This window comes from Carcharhinus amblyrhynchos, chromosome 4 (genome assembly GCF_965287045.1).
Source record: "Carcharhinus amblyrhynchos chromosome 4, sCarAmb.v2.hapA, whole genome shotgun sequence".
Classification (NCBI taxonomy): domain Eukaryota; kingdom Metazoa; phylum Chordata; class Chondrichthyes; order Carcharhiniformes; family Carcharhinidae; genus Carcharhinus; species Carcharhinus amblyrhynchos.
In genome coordinates this window covers 11,988,619-12,008,251 of record NC_137327.1, presented here as the reverse complement: position 1 = coordinate 12,008,251, position 19,633 = coordinate 11,988,619, and the positions used below count along the sequence as shown (strand labels likewise).

Here is a 19,633-nt window from a genome sequence, read left to right as displayed (position 1 = left end):
CTACTCAATCTCTCCTCATATTGGGTAGACTGGGTTTTATGGTTGTTTAAATCAGCATTAATCATATATTAGAACCCAATGGGCTGAATGGCCAACTTCTATGTCTTAAACTATCATGTTGGTATAAAAATATTTGAATTGGAAGTAATGATAACCATTTAGTACATTGAGGATCACGTATCCAACTTGAAGACTATGCATCCACAGTGCCAGAGACTTTTATGTATTAGTTGCAGGGATTTATTTTTTCAGAAAACCAAATTAGGTTGCAATAATTTTGTTTCCAAACTTTCCAAATTTGCAAAAGCTCTGGGTGCTAGCAGTGTCACAACCAGCCAATGGCTATATCTAACTAATTGAATCTAAAATGTTACATCTGGAGTTGCCTTGGTATATCAGCCATTATCATCTGGATCAAAATAGCCTGGTTCCAATCTATTATCATCTCCTGCATCCAATAACTCTTTCATAAGGGTGTTCATGCCACAAGAGTCCCTTCTCCAGATGGTACATCTCAGTAGAAAGATGATATGTCCTAAAGGATTTGTTTCGAGTCCCATTAACGTCAACCTCATTTATATTGAAGAAATCAATTTCATTTAGATTATCAACCATGATTTTATTGAACTGCAGAGAGGCTTGAAGAGGTGAGTACTGGATTATGGTAGAAAAACAAAGGCCTCATAATAGGTTGTACGGACATATGTCCACTGCGTTCACTTGTATTGCAGCAGGTCACCACCAGCTTCTCAAGGGCAATTAGGCGTGGTCAATAAATGCTGGCTCATGAACATGCCACATAATAAACACAATAGTTCCAAAGTAAGCCAAGATGTAAAGTAACCACAAAATTTTATTACATTTACATAAATAAAACTATTAAACATTATATTGTACAAATAAATGTCAATAATTTCTAACAATACTTGAAAATAGTGAGGATCAGATTCATAATTCCACCAAGATTGGACTTCAATTCACCCTAAGGAAGCTGGAACTTCAGTACTGCTGACAAATTTCATTTGGACTGTATGTAGAAAAGCTTTACAAGGAGATGCTGTATTCTTTATTCATCCAGTTAGATCTTCATCTTTAGTGACTAAGCTTTGTCAAGTATTTGGAAAGTTTACATATCAATTACTTGATAGGTATAGAATTTTAAAGGCTGGTTCAATTCCCAAGTCTGTGCAGAGATAGTAACTTCAGTCTGGGTAATACAGTTGTGTTCTGCACCCAAGGATTCAAAAGAGAAAATTGGTTAAGTTTGTGTTGCTAATTGCTAGGTGCTAGAAATGAATGCGTATGGACTCAACACTCTTAATAGCCATCTGGGTAGGAATTCACTGCTCAGTCACAAACATACATGAATCTCACATATGTGCATCAGTGAAGAACTGGACAGCACAGGGAAGTCACAGGACAACAGTTCACAAATGCAAAGTATTTGTTTGATTCCAGTTTTAAACTGAGCTCAAGAAATGCAAGACAGTGCAGCAAATCATTTCAGAAACAAAACATTTCCTTATGGAAAACCAGAAACAACAGCACTGATCATTGGACAAGGAAATCTCTTGGCTTGTGAAGTGAAATTCAGTTATTTTAAACCAGATCCAAAAATTAAGCCTAACATAAGACCTTGGATAACTATGGGGGTGTAATAATTCAAATGGGCAAAGTGCATGTGAACATGTAAGCAATTTTATTGCCAAGAAATTCTAACCAAAGCCCAAGCTTCTAGGTTAAAACTGAAGTAGAGTTAGACTATCTTAGCACTCCAATCTTCACCGTCCCCAAAATGAAACCTTTTATCTATAGCTTCCTTTTGGTAGAAATTGAGAATGACCTTGCTTGCAGCTCAGTGTGATTATGCTCAGTGTGATTATGCTAAGTGACCTATTAATTGGAGGTAGAATCCAGTCTGGTGGGACAAGCCCGCTAAATTCTCATTACTTCCATGCCCAAAATGGGCCTCATCACTGACATAAAACACAATCAAACAAGTGCAAGAGAAATCAAGTCCAGATAATATTCAGAGTGGGCATTTTAACCAAAAGCTTACCTAGCGTTCTCACCTAAAAAAAACCACATGGTTATGAAATTATTTCTGATAATCTGACCTTCATTGACAAAGAATAAGTGGAACTTGTTTCAAATATCTGCAACCATATAATGAGTAAAATAAAGTCGTATCCCACCACCCTGGAAATAGCACAATAGGCTTTTTATAGTAAAAAGAGAAAACTATACTTTTCATAATATAAGCAAGGGCCACCATCTTCTTATACCCTTTGGCTGTCTGAATTCTTCCTAACTGAAGATCTGAATTAGATATTTACTAAACACGAGATTACAACCCACTTATTAAAGACTGGCAATTGAGTGTGCAAACTGGAAACGTGAAGATGGACATCAAACCATTTCTTTATCAAACCCACTAACTTAGGCTTACATTAAAAAAGGCAAATTCCACTGTCATGAAACTTTGGTTGGATATCCTAGAATTATTCAGTGTGTGATGTTGTTCTCCTGCCTTGCAATTTTTAAATATAAAATGAGACAGGTTGGCAAATGGCCAGAATTTGGAATATCACCATATTGTAGTAAAAATCAGATCGCCGTGGGAAACTGATGGGAAAAGCAATCTTCTGGTAATCCTGAAAACAAATAGCAAGAGCAGCAAAATCTAACTGCAGGAAAAGAAAGTTGGAACAAAAGCAAGCGACGGAGAATATTTTAAAAGCAAAAATGGAAAGTAAAACCGTAGAAGCTTCCAAGAGGTAATGTGTTAAATATCACAAACAAGGTCTCTTGCATTTATTTTTCAAAAATGTCTGGCAAGCCTACAGATCAGTAACTTTCATCTAAAAGACAATGTCGTGGGTTGTTACTTTCTCAAAGAAAACATAATAGCACAATATTTCCATCGTATGCAAGCCATATTGCAGGGAATAGGGGAAATTATAGTTTTTGTAGGATTCTCTGACACATTAAAATGTTTGAAAACCTCTTCTAAAGATTCAGTTCAGAGCATGATCAAGTATTCTGAGATATCATGAGCTGAAGGGGGGAAATGAAGAACAGGGTTTGGCTGGGAATAAAAAATTAACCAAAGATTAGTGAACTCTTTAACATCTTGGTCGGTTATGGTTCCAAGAATGTCACATTTTTTGGATAGCTAGACCAATGCAGTTAAACACGCGGATCTAGATAATTAGTGTCAGAAAATCAAATACTGCAAAGGCATCAATGTCCAGCTCGATTCCTCCATAAGGGGCAACTAAAGAAAGCCTTCCAAATGTATAAACTCCCTAATCTTCATAAGAGATATTATGCAAAAAGTCATTTTTTAAAAAATAATTTGCAACACAAGGAATAAATGAATGGTTATCCTGAAAAGTTGTCAGGAAACAATGTTAACAATGTCACATCCACATCGTGCAAAGAAATTGTTCAACGGTCTAGAGGAAAATCTAAAGTTTCATTACAGAACAGAAGAGGCAACAGAGTTTTTCCATAGGAAACATAAAAGTATTTACAGATTGTCCTTGGACTACGAAGTTAAGGACCTGGCGTACTCGGCCCGGCAGCCCTTTTGTCTGTAATTTTGAAATAGTTCTTCCCCTTTTCTGGGATACTGCTGAACATGGTTGAAATAGGAACATCAGCAATCCCTAAGAAAAAGAAAATGGAAACTGTCATGGCTAGAACAGAACTAATGCTACAAGTCTTCCATCATCAAACCTTGTATAGTAGAAGTGGCAAAGCAAAGAAAATAGGTGTACATAGGTGATGATAATGACCATAGAATATACCTACCTAGTGCTGGAAGTGCTCTCAACGATTCAAGGATATTTGGACTGGAAAATTTTGCTACACATCGGAATGGTTTTCTTCTGTCTGATAAAATCCCTTTATTGTGTTCATCCTTAAAGACAGTTTGCAACTGAAACAATACATTTGGAATTAGAATTAGCAATATAACGATTGGCAAAGGAAAGCAGTAGTAATATATCATAGGAACATAGGGCCTCTGGGCATCTACCCCATTAAATCCCCTCAGGATCTAGTACATCTTAATAAAGATCACACCTCCTTCTAAACTTCAATGAGATAGGCCCAATTTTTCTTCAAAAGATAAACTTCCTCAGAATCCCTTCTGCAAAAGGAGGCCATTTGGCTTATTGAGTCTGAACCGACTCTTTCGAAGCATCTTACCAATGATCATATCCACTCTATCCCTGTAACCCCAAGCATTTACCCCACTAATCTCCTTAATCTATGTATGTTGGGACACTTAAGTAACAATTTAGCATGGCCAATTCACCTAACCTGCACATCTTTCAATGAGAGGGGAAACCGGAGCATCTGGAGGAAACCCATGTAAACACTGGGAAAACACTCCATACAGACAGTGACCCAAGCTGGAATCAAACCTGGGTGCCTGGCATGAGGCAGCAGTGCTAACCAGGAATGAGTCACGTGAACCTTCTCTGAACTGTCTAAAGCAATTATGTCTTTCTTCAAATAAGACCAAAATTGTGCACAGTAAGTGTTCCAGGTGTGGTTTCAGGCCCCGTACAGCTACAGGAAAATTTCCTTACATTTATATTCCAATACATTCAGGAAAATATATTCAGGAAAAAGCCTTCAGATTGCAGTAAGGAGACTGTATTTCTTCCTTGATAAGGGCTTTTCACCTGGCTGAATTAGGAGGAGGAAATATCAGCCATGATTCTTGCTCATCAATGCTCATCCAGTTGGAAATGCAAATACCGCAGAATTGACACTCAACTGCACCACGACAAGTAGTAATTGTCATCACTGGAACAGGAGAAAGAAATCATAGAACAACATCGGGACGTGCAAAAAATTATGGCTTAGCCAGCTATGTCCACACCCCCTGAATGAATAAAAAGCACATAAGGAGGCACTTAGGCTTATTCTGGCTCTTTGAACAAGCTATCCAATTAGCTGCATTTCCTGTTCTTCCTAACAGCCATGCAAAATTTCCACCATCAACTATTTATTCACCTCCTTTTTCAAAGTTACTATTGAATCCCTTCCCACCAGCCTGCAGCAATACTTTCCAAATCATAGCAACTTGCAAGGCAAAACAAAATTAAATTTTATTCACCTCTAGTACTTTTTCAAATGGCCATAAAACCGTATCTGATGTCTGGCAAAAGAATGATGTTAGTGAAGGAATAAACAGCAGCCAAGACACTGGAAGGCTTCCCTAGTCCTCTTCAAATAATGCCACTAAATCCTTAGTGCCCTCTGAACAAGTTCTTGTCAAGGGGCACAAAGCCGAAAAATTAAATCTGTTTCTCTGTCAACAGTATGTTTGATTTATTTCATCCTTCAAGCATCCACAGTATTTTCTTGTCATTGCCTTTAGATTGGACCTCAGTTTAATTCCTTTGAAAGACAACACCACAGACAATTCAGCAGACCCTCAATTACACCCTGCATTGAAGTGTCAGCCTAACTTATTTGTTCCAGCCCACAGAGTGTGGCTTGAAACAAAAACCTGAGGACCTGTTGGGCCAAATGGCTCATTTCTGTATTCCTTGGGTGGATGTAGCTGTTACTAGGGGTCATAACTATAAGGTTCATGGTGGGAGATATAGGAGGGAAGTCCGAGGTAGATTCTTCACTCTGAGTGGTTGGGGTGTGGAATGCTGCTGTGATAGTGAAGTTGGACACATTAGGAACTTTCAAGCAGTTATTGGATAGGCACAAGGAGCACGCTAGAATGATAGGGAGTGGGATAGCTTGATTTTGGAATTGGATAAAGCTCGGCACAACATTGAGGGCCAAAGGACCTGTACTGTACTGTTCCATGTGACTAAAACTTAAAAGATGTGCTCGATCACCAAACCAAGCTGGTAATCTTTGGAAATCTGTCTACATACTGAGTAGGTCATCCAGCAAAAGGCGAGATAGCTTTCCTATCGAAAAAGACAAACCAAGCAACATACATTATACTGAAGATCATGGCATATCAGAAGCACGTTTCAGTACACACCCTGTAATGAACCTCCTCCAGTTTTGGTAGTGACCCTTCTCCAAATGCTGCTGATGTTAATCTTTTGGCATTTTCTTTCTCTCTAAGATTTTCTATGGTGATTCTCTGATCTTGGTGAAGGGAGGAAAAAGAGAAGGAAATTAGATGAACACATGTAACAATATCATATACATATAGCAATAATCATATAGTGATTATTCTGTCTAGACTAGACACCAATTCAATCATTCTCAACATCCAGCAGAACACTATTCAGTTTGAATCAGACAAGCACGCAAATTAATTAAAGGTTTCAGTCCAATCTTGCTAAATATACTTGTGCTTAAGTCAGCAGGAGGGTACTATGCAAGGTGACTGCATGTCAAGATATGGGGTCAGTGCAAAATGAAAATTCACTGCACTTTTAATCAATATATGTGTGGACAGATGTGTAGCATTCCACTGTTGTATATATTGTCGGTCTGTTTTAATCATTGGCATATACAAAACTAGCCCAAGCTCACCAATAGCAGCACTGAATCATTTTACTACTAGATTCAAACTTTCAACCATTGCCAAGAGGCAGAGTCAGAGCAGAGAAATCCATTACTTACATTGTCTAAACCTCTCCTCTTTCTCCACCAGCCCCAGCCACCAATAAAGATTTTCCATAGCACAATCATAACATTTCAAGAATGGGGGCAAGGGCCCCTACAGATACACTTCTCCCTCCCTAAAGTAAATACAACATTTTATGGGCTAGTGCAAGACGCTTCTCAAACTGCAAATCAGGGTATTAACCTTCTACTTCTGTAAGTCACTTGACCCCCGTCATAACACACGAGATTTTAATTGCATTGAAGTAATAAAACAATACCAGATTCCTGGTTGGTGTTTAGCTGTTGTAAATGTTTCCTGTGGTGTGTGGAAAGCGCCTGAAGTTAAAACAAACAGAGCATAAATAAATCTTTGACACTAAATTCATTTCTACAGCCACTTTAACATAGCAAAATTCCCAAGGTGCCTTCAAATACAAAAAAGGGAGAGAGGCAACCATAAACTTGGGTCAATGAGCTGAATTTTGAACATAACTTCCAAAGGGTAGAGAAGGCTCTCTGGAGAAGAGGGACAAGACAGTGGAGGGCATGCTAGTGATTTTGGTGGGGATGGGAGAAAGGTCAAGACAGGAATTTGGCAGCCAGATGTCATTAGAACCGTGTGTTGGTGCGCAGAGTAAACAATAAAACAAGTCATGTCTTGTGCAAGGTATGTTAAACAGGGTCTCCAACTGGGGAATTAACATCCAACATGCTCCCGAGTGTTGGACACTACAATCACTCCCCAGAGCAAAACAATTAGTGAAACCCAGGACTTCAGTGGTAATGCTCACTTCATCTCAAATAAGTGTGGAAAGGGTAAAGAAAAAGAAAAAGCAGAACATCCATTTCCAAGTAATCAATCAGATCAGTGCCAGGGGATCCATTTTGCTTTCCAATAAAATATTTTTGCAAGTAGGAAAAAGAATGCTTTGTTTTACCGGATTAAATCTTTTAAGAGCAATGTCTCGGAGAGAGTCCAAGCAATGTCCACGTAGGTCCATTTCCTTGAGCATGTTATGCTCTGTAGCAACAACCAGTGCCTGGAAAATAAATTCAGTCAAGTTTCAAAAGGGCCTCACTTTAAAACTCCCATCCTAAAACACTGGTTCTGTGTAACAAGCACCTAATTCTAAGCAAGGAGGGACACAAACTTAAGCTGTTTAATATAGTCCAGCCAATTCAGCAGCAGATTGGAGCTCAGTTGCTTGAAAAGATCAACTTTTAAAAAAAGGTTACAGTTGCTTCAACTTTGAAAAAGCAGAAGTTCATAGCCAAAGAAGGGCTATGCACCGGTTCAACAAATGGGATAGGGACAAAATAAATTAAAGGAACATTCACTGCAAGTCATTTGTTCCCATCTTAAATCTAACTCTTGGGTAATGTAGAAACAATGCAGGAGACAGTCAAAGGCTTTCTGAATCCTTTGGAAGTCCACAAGGCAGTGCCGTTTTTCTTTCATTCATTGACTATTTGCATTTATTTTCTGTTATATGACAATTAACATTTTTTGCAGTTAAACTGATTTATTAGTCACAAGTAAGGCTTACATTAACATTGCAATGAAGTTACTGTGAAATATTCCTAGCACTATCATAAATTAACTAAATTATAGCATGATAATCTTGATCTTAGGAGTGACAGTATTTACAGCAGATATCACACAGAATTCCACCAAACCAGGGGATCAAATAATCAGTGTCTGGACACGTATATTCATTCAGATTTTATCTTTTGAAACAAGCAACCATTTAGTGAAAGAAAAATTATCCACAATGACTTAGAACAGAAAGACTGTTTTATTGTTTGATCTTGTTCTTTAAGCTTCAAATGAAACATCATCAACCCTTATCACAGTTTAATATGGCTCCTGCTCTGACCAAGGCCGCAAGAAACCATAAAGGGTTGTGAAGGTAGCCCAGTCCATCACACAAACCAACCTCCTATCCACTGACTCCATCTACACTTCCCACTGTCTTGGAAAAGCAGCCAGCATAATCAAGGACCCCATACATTCTCCCTTCCACCTTCTTTTGTTGGGAAAAAGATACAAAAGTCTAGGTCACAGACCAACCGACTCTAGAATAGCTTTTTCCCTGCTGCCATCAGACTTCTGAATAGACCAAGTATATATTAAGTTGATTTTTCTCTACACCCTAATTATGACTGTAACACTATATTCTGCACTCTCTTCTTTCCTTCATCCCATATACTCTATGAACGACATGCATTGTCTGCATAGCAGACAAGAAACAATACTTTTCACTGTATCCCAATACATGTGACAATATTAAATCAAATCAAAAAAATCAAATCAAACGTTTCTCTCTCCACAGATGCTGTTTAGCCTGCAAGTATTTCCAGCACTTTCTATTTTAATTTCAGAGTTCCAGCATCCACAGCATTTTGCTTTTTAGTTTGTTCTTTGTGAAAAATGTTAGCTTTACCACCAGCAATATCCAAATCCAAAGGAATGGACTAAAACAGTGCACAGTATTCTTTTAATATGATTTTGAAAAGGCAAGGGAGGAATCTTCCACCCAACGTAATTCAGATTACAGGTAAGGTCCAAGTAGAGTCCTTTTACCTGAGAGATATAAACTCTGTGCTGTGCAGCAAGATTAGCCACAAAAACATAAGGAGTCTGTGGGTAGTATACTGCATATGAAGCCCTTTGTTGGTTAGGTGGGGAGTGGCGTTTTCCCCATGCAATTCGGATCCAAACTGCTTCCCCAAGTTCCAAAATGTTGACCATGACCTGTGAAAGGAAAAATAAATTGGGGTTTCAAATTAAAATAGGTAAGAGAACTGTTCAAAACCAAATGTAAATTAACCTGCAACTTACGTTTCTAACGAGCATTTTGAGATTTCTTTCAAATGTCATTCTGAAGTCTCCAAAATCAAATAACTTTGCTTCCTCATCACCTGAAAAGGAATTATACAATTGTGAATGAATATATTGTAACAGATAGGAAACCGTTGCTAAATGCTATGAGAAGAAATGGGCATGGAAAAGTGAAAGATGATTTACACACCTTTTGATCTGAACATTTGATAAGAATTCCATCTTTTCTTCTGAGGGTATGCACAATTATCTGAAGACATGCAATTCAGAAAGTTAAACAAAAATTTAAGCATTTTAGGAACAGAGCGAGGAGTCAAATGTCTGGTTGTAATACTATCTTCAGATGCTCAACCCATGCAAGCTTAGCATTTTCTGTTTTTATTTTAAGATTTCTGGTATCCTCTATTTTCTTGCATACCCTAACTCAACTGCCTGGATATTACCAGTCCTGTGCAGACAAATATTCTACAAGTTTCTCAATATTTCACAAACAGATGACAGTATTCAATCTGTTAAATAAAAAATGCATTTATTGACTTCTGGCACTTGGGCCCTGATTTTACCGCCACGGCTGTCCAAGGCTCGTAAGATCGCAACCAGAGTCAATGGGGAATGCCCTCTGAGAGCCTCGCCCTCCCCCGTTTTAGGGCAGCCGATAAAATCAGCATCTTAGTCTTTTCATAACATGCAAGTCATGCAAAAAAGACCTGACCAATCTAATGAATAAAGTTGCAAACAAAATAAACGTAATGTTCCTAATGCTTCAACCTGACAACAGGCGTGGCTGATAATTCTACATGAAATTACAGCATTAAATTCTATACATACGAGTGCCAACTGGAAACAGCCAGAGAATTCCTTTGTTTTAATAAGAGACAGGTCTGTCTGAAACTTTTATTTAATAGTAAAAGTTCTGCTGTAACTTAGTTATGAAATGTGCCATTCCTAATATGTAATGAAATTGAAGGCAATACTTACAAATAATGTCCAAATCTGCTACTTGTTTTAGGGTAACTCCATTAGCCTAGAATAAATTTCAAGAAACACATCAAAAATATTTTACACAGCTGAAAATTACAAAACCATCAAAAAACATTCAATTTTTCTATTCGCCAAAACCAATTCAATATAGTTCAGTATTAAACATACATGAAAGGAATGGCAAGTTTTAATATTCATAAATGGGGTATTTCAAAGTTCTAAAGCACTGAAATTTATTCTCTGAAAAAAGGACAGTCACTGTTCCTTAAAGAGGCTGTCCAAATCCCACCACAGCAGGTGGTGAAATTTAAATCCAAAAAAAATCTTAAATTAAAATACTAGCGATGTCCATGTAATTGTTTTTTGGCTAAGATTAAGCATCGGATCAAGTCCAAGATGCCCTACCTTGTAGCTTGGATCTTGTTTGTCTCTTTTGTGGGAACCATGAATTGGATAGAGAACATGGTACTGTTGTTTAAAAAGGGTAGGAGGGATAACCCAGGTAACTATAGGCCGGTGAGTTTAACGTCAGTGGTAGGCAAGTTGATGGAAAGGATTCTTAGGGATAGGATGTATGAGCACTTAGAGCGTTGCAATCTGATTAAGGATACGCAGCATGGCTTTGTAAAGGGGAAGTCTTGCCTTACGAATCTGGTAGAATTTTTTGAGGAGGTGACAAAAACAGTTGACGAAGGACGAGCTGTTGATGTCATCTACATGGATTTCAGTAAGGCGTTTGACAAAGTCCCTCATGGTAGGTTGGTAGAAAAGATTAAGGCTCATGGGATATGTGGCCAGGTAAATAGATGGGTTGAGAACTGGCTCGCAAAGAGGAGACAGAGTAGTAGTGGAGGGGTCCTTTTCTAGCTGGAGGTCTGTCACTAGTGGTGTGCCACAGGGCTCAGTACTGGGACCTCTTCTCTTTGTAGTGTATATAAATGACTTGGAAGAGGGAGTAAGTGGTGTGATCAGCAAATTTGCTGATGACACCAAGATGGCTGGATTGGCAGGCAGTGAGGAGCAGTGTCTGGCAATACAACGGGATATCGATAGGCTGGTATATTGGGCAGATACATGGCAAATGGAGTTTAATCCGGATAAATGTGAGGTGATGCATTCTGGCCGGAATAATGAAGGGGGGAGTTATACGATTAAGGGTAAGCCCATAAGGAGTATAGAATTGCAGCGAGCCCTGGGGGTGCAAGTGCATAAGTCTTTGAAGGTGGCAGTACAAGTGGAGAAGGTTGTGAAGAAAGCCTGTGGTATGTTAGCCTTTATAGGAAGGGGTATAGAATGTAAGAGCTGGAGTCTAATGTTGCAGTTGTATAGAACGTTGGTTAGGCCACATTTGGAGTACTGCGTCCAGTTCTGGTCACCTTACTACCGGAAGGACGTGGAGACTCTGGAGAGAGTGCAGAGGAGGTTTACCAGGATGTTGCCTGGTATGGAAGGACTGGATTATGAGGAAAGATTGAAGAAATTGGGGCTCTTTTCCCTTGAAAGACGGTGACTGAGGGGGGATCTAATAGAGGTATATAAGATTATGAAGGGTATAGATAGAGTAAACAGAGGTAAGCTATTTCCTATGATAGAGACACATAGTACGAGGGGCCATGGGCTTAAGGTGAGGGGCGAGAGGTATAACACAGATATTAGAGGGAGATTTTTCACACAGAGGGTTGTGGGGGTATGGAATGCTCTGTCAAGTAAGGTGGTGGAGGCAAGCACGCTAGAGATGTTTAAGAGTAACTTAAACAGGCACATGAGTGGGTTGGAGATGGGTAGATATAGGAGATTGTTTTAAATAAGGTTCATTAGCATTGGGGCGTCCCTGGTAAGGTAAATGGGTATGGTATGATAATGTTTTTTCTCTTTTTCATTCACAGGTTTTAAGTCGGTCCGCCGTGTTGCCCAACGAGGGGCCTACATGCGATGGGTCGTACTTGGGCTTCTCTTGGTTGTTCGAGATTGGCCTAGTGCTTCATGTCGTTAGTGTGTGCTTAAACTGGACCAGATGCTGGGCAAGACAACAGCTCAGTGACCATCACTGTTTGCTGTGCAGACACATGGATTTGGGCCAGTGTCTGTGGGAGTTTGCGCATTCTCCCTGTGCTTGGGTGGGTTTTCTCCGGGTGCTTTGGTTTCCTCCCACACCCCAAAGATGTGCTATTAGGCTGATTGGCAGTAATAAATTGTCCCTAAATTAGTTTCCCTCAATGTGGATGGCCATAAAACAATAGATAAGGGTCATGGGGGGAGGGGGGGGACTGGTGGTGTTAAAATGGTGGCGCGGGCTCGTTGGGCCGAAGGGCCTGTTTCCTGGGCTGTTTTGTTCTTTGATTTAATTGGAATTTGAATTTGGTGTCTGGAGCAAGAAAGGAATAGATTTGAGTTTGCCCATTGGCTTTGTAACTTTAAAAAAAATCATAAAAATTCTGTCTGGTTCACTAATGTCCTTTATGGAGGGAAATCTGTCATCCTATCTGGTCTGGCTTATATGTGACTCCAGATTCACATGGTTGACTCTTAAATAGCCTCAAATGGCCTAGCAAGCCACTCAGTTCAAGGACAAATAGGGATGGACAATAAATGATGGCCCAGTCAGCAAAACTCACATCCCATGCATGAATAAAAAAATGTTCCGTTCAGAGGAAAAAATATCAATTACATACATATTGTACATTACCTCACAAAGGTCAGCTACCTCCAAAATCAGAGCCTTTCTTGTCGTTTCCCTGAAGTTCACTTCCTGCAGCTGCCTTGCGGACAGAAAATCCCAGGATTTCAGTAACTTGGGGAAGTCAGCTATTCGAAACCTTGACAGCACCTTAATGAGGTATTCTACTGAATCCATCTCCAAACACCTTTATAATAATACACAGAAATCCACTATAAATGGCCAGGGCTTGAATACAATGAGCAAAATGTCTGCTGTGGCTCACTGATAACATCTCACCTGCGGAAAAGATTGTGCCCCCAAACTCCACTAAAATTTGAACACTCAATCTAGGCTAGCACTTCAGTTCACTACTGATGGATTGCTGCACTGTCAGAGGTAGCACCTTTCCATTGAGATGTTAAACCAAGAGCTGATCTGCCCTTTCAGGTAGCCGTGAAACATCCCACTAGAGCTCACAGGAATAGCAAGACATTTCTCTCGGTATCTTGTATAACATTTAACAATTAACATCCAAAGATGATCTAAATATTTATTCATTTCCTGTTGTGTGAGCTTGCTATGCACAAACTGTTTCCTGAATCAATGCGCCTTAAACTAGAGTCTGTGAACACCTGGGAATTTGTAGACTTTCCAAGGATCCACGAAAATGTGAAAGTGCTTGCTGAGCATTTAATGTTGGCGTATGGCTGTCACATGTACAGAAAAGACTGGCCATCTCACTCAAGAGGGAGTGTTCAAGGATAGACAAATTATCCTTGCATAAAGCAAGCAGATTTGTTATCTATAAGTAAAGAAATATTCTTTTTCTTCAGCATATTATTGAATCATTATATAACAGCATTTTTATATTGAGTAATGCATTATAATAATTTGGATGGGTGGGGTGGTCAGTGATCACTAATCCATTCGGAAAGGGTACCTTCATTTGGAAAAGCTTTGAGAGCTGCTTCCCTATATTCTCATGAGCACCCTTCAGAACATACTTTCTGTAAAGCACTTTGAAATGCTCACACACAGTTTATAATATGTTTGGATTTGTACTGAATGCTATTCTATTAAGCTATTGAATGTTACCAATAATTAAATCATATAAACAGCAAGGGGAACACAGATGAATGTCAGTTTAACTGCACACCACTGAATTTGCTAAACCATGACTGAGCAGTCTATCAATGGAGCTTCCCCTTTTGACAAGATCGTGGAAGCAGATAATTCTAATCTATGCAAATGTAAATTAGAGCTTTTTCAGAAAATAATACTTTGGGATTCAGTGCGCAAATATTTTGATAAACAAAATGTGACATATTTATATACCAGCAACTTTGGACCACTGGCTTCCAAAGCTCTACACCATTAGGATTTTCACGTTACGTTTGGGTTTGTTGTAGGCTAATTGATAGAGATTATTTGCTATTAGTCAGCATTATCATTTTATTATGCTACTACTTGGATTACTCCTGACCAGAGGGTTTCAACTTAAAATTAGCGACAGGTGGTGAGTTGCGTAGCAATCCAGTCAACCAAGTACTAGTCACCAGAGCAGAAACTCCAGCCTATTTTAACTTAGGAAGGGTAAATCTAAACTCAAATTCACAGCCAAGATATTTTTATTATAATTACATTTTCTAAAACATATATAGTGGAACTCTATGCCCACTATACAAAGAATAAACATCCAGCCTCAAGGAATCACATATAGCTACAGAAGTTAACAGAACAGGAAACATTCAACTCATCTTGGTATACACACCGTAGTACCTGCTTCAAATCTCTTTCCTGCCACCCCCTCCCCCCCCCCCCTTAAGTCATATCTTTTGCTCCAAACACTCCCTGAAGATTTCACTGAAGATCTCCAAAATCACCCCCAAGACATGGGGCAGCCTTGAACAGGATCACTCAATGGCCCAGGTTTATCAGCAAATTATCATCTCCTACAAATGGGACAGAATCACACTGGGCAATAGGAAACGCGAGCTTTGAAATTCAAAGCTTGTGGCATCTCTTTCACACCAACAATACATGTGCGCCCACCACACAACATATATTTTTATTCTCAAATTGGACTGATTATTTGTCTTTGAACATTTTGCACCTGAAGCTTAACTCATTGAATTCCCACTAGTGTCATGTTCATGAATAACAAACAATCCCTGAGGCAAAACCTCCCACATTCCAATGGTCTGCAAAAGAAATTTCGTCAATCTTTTGCCTTACTGGATATTAAAAGATGCTTCATCACTGAATGATGAAGGAAACAGTTTTATCTTATTAATCACCAAAACACCAACTGAAAATCTCCTTTAAAGCCTCCTTTAATCTCTACTGCTTACAGTAAATTGTCTCAGCATCTCAAGTTGCAGCTCGTAACTAGTTTCCTATCCTTATCTTCATTATATCATGAACTTACAATGCACAATAGTCTCAATACTCTAAAATGGGACAACTAGAAGTGATCCAATTGTGATGTAATCAGTTTCCTGAATTCAATGTCTAAATTTCTAAGAGTGAACATTTAAATAAGTGTCTCTCACACCCTGAAAACACTCCAAACCTCAGTCAATTAAATGTCTCAACGTCACTGTTACAGTACACAAAAACACCACTGTTTCCAAAGAGCGAGATCACAGAAACAACCATGAGATAATAACCAGACAAAGCATTTTAGCAAAGTTAATTAAATTAAATATTGGCAGGAGGAAAGACTTGTATTTTATAGTACCTTTCACAACCATGGGATCTCAAAATGCATTACAATCAATGAAGTGTGGTCATTGTTTTAAGCAAGAAATGCACTAGTCAATTTGCACATGGCAAACTCCCAAAAAGTAACGTGAGAATGACCAGATCATGTTTTTTGTGATGTTGATCAAGTCATTACCTGGAACACCAGGGACAACTCAAATAAAAACAAAGTGCAAGAAAAACTCAGTGGTCTGGCAGCATCTGTGGAGAGAGAAACTGAGCTAATGTTTCAAGTCCAATGATTCTTCTTTGGACCCAAGGATAACTCTCCCATTTTTCCAGTGGCATAGAATCTTTGAGAAGTCAAAGAGCGCCACGATTTAATGACTCATCTGAAAACCAGCAATTCTAACAGTGCAGCACTCCCTCCAGTGCTGTCCTGGATCTTTTATGCTCAAGTCTCTGGGATGGAGTTTGAGCCAGGAATCTTGTGATTCAGAGGTGCAAGTGCTATCAACTGGGTCAAACTAACATCTGATATTGAACAAACAAAAACAGAATCAGTGCTAAAATATACACAATGTACAGTAATATTATGCAACACATTCAAATAAAAACAGAAAAATGCTGGAAGTACTCAGCAGATCTGGCAGCTGCAGTAGACAGCATAGCAGTTTTAACAAAAACAGAAAATGCAGGAAAATCTCAGCAGGTCTGACAATGTCTGTGCAGAGAATAGAGCCATTGTATCAAGTTTGGATGGCCCTTTGTCAGCGCTTCCCCAGAGCAGATATAACTTCTGGATTTGAATATGGCTTCAAAACTGAAGGAAGGCAGAAATGTGATGCGTATTATGCCAAAAAGAGGACGGGGACGGGTTAGGAGGGAGCAAGAGGAATGCATGCAATAGAGGGAAGAAGAGATTAAATAATATGTCATGGAGCAAATGGCAGAGCAGCAATAGTTACAGCAAAAATGCAACTAGAGGGAGAATGAATGACAGAATGATGCACAGCTACACCAAAAAGCAAATCAAGATTCAAACAGAATCAAGAGTTCCAAGGGAAGGTGGAGTTAACATCAGTCTCCGATTGGATATTAGCACTGCTGCCTCACAGCGCCAGGGACCTGGGTTCAGTTCCCAGCTTAGGTCACTATCTGTGCGGAGGCTGCATGTCCTTCCCTTATCTGTACGGGTTTCCTCCCACAGTCTGAAAGATGTGGTTAAGTGGATGGGCTATGCCAAATTCTCCCTCAGTGTACCTGCACAGACACTGGAGTGTGGCGACTAGAGGATTTTCACAGTAGCTTCATTGCAGTGTTAATGTAAGCCTACTTGTGACTAATAAATAAACTTTATATAGCTCTTGGGGCTAAAAGGATCAAAGCACATGGAGGGGGAAGGTGGGATCAGATATTGAACTTAATGATCAGCCATGATCAAAATGAATGGTGAAGCAGTCACAATAGACCAAATAGCCTACTTTCTTCAGATCTTATACTAGCCAAAATAAGAACAGAACCAAAAAAAAGGAAACAGAGTTTATTGTTTGAAATTGCAGCAACTTGAGGGGAAGGATTAAACCTAGGGGGACTGCAAGGAAACAACAGAATTGGACTTGTGTGTGTGTGGGGAGCTGGCCGGGGCTCGACGGGCTGAATGGCCCTCTCCTGTTGACGCTGTGTCTGCAGAAGGCGGGGAAATGGCTGGCTCCCCGCTTCTCAGTCTCTAATCCCCAGTCTCTCCGGTCCCGGCTCCCCCCCACTTCCCCAATCTCTTCGGTTCCCCAGCCCCTCCAGCTCCCAGTTTTCCGACTCCCCCGGCTCCTCAGTCCCTTCCCCCTCGGGATCTCCGGTCCCGGCTCTCCCCCACCCCCAGTCCCTCCGCTTCTCCGGTCTCCCCAGCCTTACCGTCTCCGGCTCCAAACCGCCTCTCCCACACAAGCCCCGCCCCCTCGGGGCCGCCTCGCGCCCAAACCCCCCTTTTGAAAATGACCCAATCAGCAGCGCCACCCGCCAGGCGGCAGCCCCTCCCCTCTGCTCCCTCCCAGCACCGCGCCACCCAGCCCGGCGAGCCGGTAGTGCAGCTGTCTGGCCTAACAGTGATTTCCCCCACCCCCAAAAACCAGGACACTGGATCCTGGGGATCTCAAATAATAACAGCAAGTGCTGGAAAAACTCAGCTGTGGCAACATCTGTGGAGAGAGAAATAACAGACTTCCAATACAATATAATTTCTCATTGGAACATCTGAACAAGAGTCCTGTTGGACTCGACTCAAAACATTAATTGGGACTCTGCCACCTTGCCTGCCACGGTTTTGGAGCAGATTTAAGAACATATACCCACTGATTCAAGAACAGCTTCTTCCCTGCTGCCATCAGATTTTTGAATGGACCTACCATATATTGAGCTGTTCTTTCTCTACACTCTAGCTACGACTGTAACGTTATATTCTGCACCCTCTCCTTTCCTTCTTCCCTATGCACCCTATGAACAGTATGTTTTGTCTGTATTGTGAGTAAGAAACAATACTTTTCGTTATATCCCAATACATGTGACAATAATAAATATTATATCATCATAATATCACAATATTATATCGTCAGTCCAAAGATGTGTGGGTTAGATCGATTGGCCATACTGAATTAACTCTAGTGTCATGGAGTTAGCAGGATAAATATGTGGGGTTGTGGGAAAAGGCTGTGGGTGTGAATGTGGTTGGTGCAGACTTGTTGGGCCAAATGGCCTCCTTCTGCGTTGTATGAATGCTATCATCTTAATGATAGGCACAAAGAATACAAATGGTCACTCAGAATTCAAGTATGCTTACATTAACACTGCAATGAAGTGGTTAGCACTGCTACTTCACAGTGCCAGGGACCCGGGTTCAGTTCGTGGCTTGGATCAATGTCTGTGTGCAATCTGCATGCTCTCCCTGTGTCTGCTTGGGTTTCCTCTGCCTGGTCCAGTTTCATAGAATCCTACAGTGCAGAAGGAGGTCACTTAGCCCATCGAGTCTGCACCGACCACAATCCCAACTAGGCCCCCTTCCCGTAACCCCACACATTTACCCGAGCTAGTCCTGACATTAAGGGGCAATTTAGCACGGCCAGTCCACCTAACCCATACATCTTTGGACAGCAGGTGGAAAGTGGAGCACCCAGACACAGGGAGAATGTGCAGACTCCCCACAAACAGTGACTTAAGCCAGGAATCAAACCCAGGTCCCTGGTGCTGTGAAGCAGCAGTGCTAACCACTGTGTCACGGTGCCGCACAGATAACAGATTGTTGGTAGGCTTACCAACTACCGCATCCAATTACCAAAATGGTCCTCCCCCTGATGCACTCCTAAATCTGCCCCGTCACTGTGCTCACACTGGGTGCCCTCTCTTGCACACGTGCAATGTTTATTCTGGGAGGCAGCAGTACTAATCACTTTGCTGCCGTGCTGCCCATTCCTCCCACAGTCTGAAAGATGTGCTGGTTAGGTGCATTGGCCGTGCTAACTTCTCCCTCAAGCGTAGCCACACAGGCGCTGCGGTGTGCTGACTAGGGGATTGCAGTGTTAATGTAAGCTTACTTGCGACACTAATAAATAAACTTAAACTTTAAACTTAAACTTCTTTTTCATCCTTGTTGGTTGTGAAGAGAATATCTTTTCAGCTACAGTGGAGGAGAGAGAGTGCAATTATTGTTGCAGATCACAAATCTTCTTTTGCAAGTGGTAAATAAACTTAAAAACTTAAAGTTAAAAACCTTCAAACCCTCACTCTTGCCCATTGACAAGTGTCAGTTCCTGCTCTATAGCTCCCGCCTCCCCTATTCACTGATTGGTTGA

General features: G+C 40.4%; 1 protein-coding gene across 1 annotated transcript; it reads right to left on the bottom strand.

Annotated features, from left to right (window-relative positions):
• Positions 1-835: 835 nt before the first annotated feature.
• On the bottom strand, positions 836-13,288 carry cenpn (centromere protein N). Its single transcript, XM_080188065.1, has 10 exons — positions 13,116-13,288; positions 10,427-10,472; positions 9,639-9,698; positions 9,449-9,528; positions 9,191-9,361; positions 7,545-7,646; positions 6,885-6,942; positions 6,029-6,138; positions 3,817-3,943; positions 836-3,671 (listed from the first exon to the last, which is right to left on the bottom strand). Exons 1-10 carry the CDS (start codon positions 13,281-13,283, stop codon positions 3,559-3,561), a joined length of 1,035 nt encoding a protein of 344 aa, XP_080044191.1. The 5' UTR covers positions 13,284-13,288; the 3' UTR covers positions 836-3,558.
• Between the last annotated feature and the right edge of the window lie 6,345 nt (positions 13,289-19,633).

What these genes read in the sequence shown, in the direction of transcription:
- cenpn (XM_080188065.1), bottom strand. Translation starts at nt 13,283, where the DNA reads ATGGATTCAGTAGAATACCTCATTAAGGTGCTGTCAAGGTTTCGAATA. An exon ending in AGCAGATTTGGACATTATTT is followed by an intron (nt 9,699 to 10,426) that starts GTAAGTATTGCC and finishes GCATGTCTTCAG; the next exon opens with ATAATTGTGCATACCCTCAG. An exon ending in GAGAGCACTTCCAGCACTAG is followed by an intron (nt 3,672 to 3,816) that starts GTAGGTATATTC and finishes TCTTTTTCTTAG; the next exon opens with GGATTGCTGATGTTCCTATT.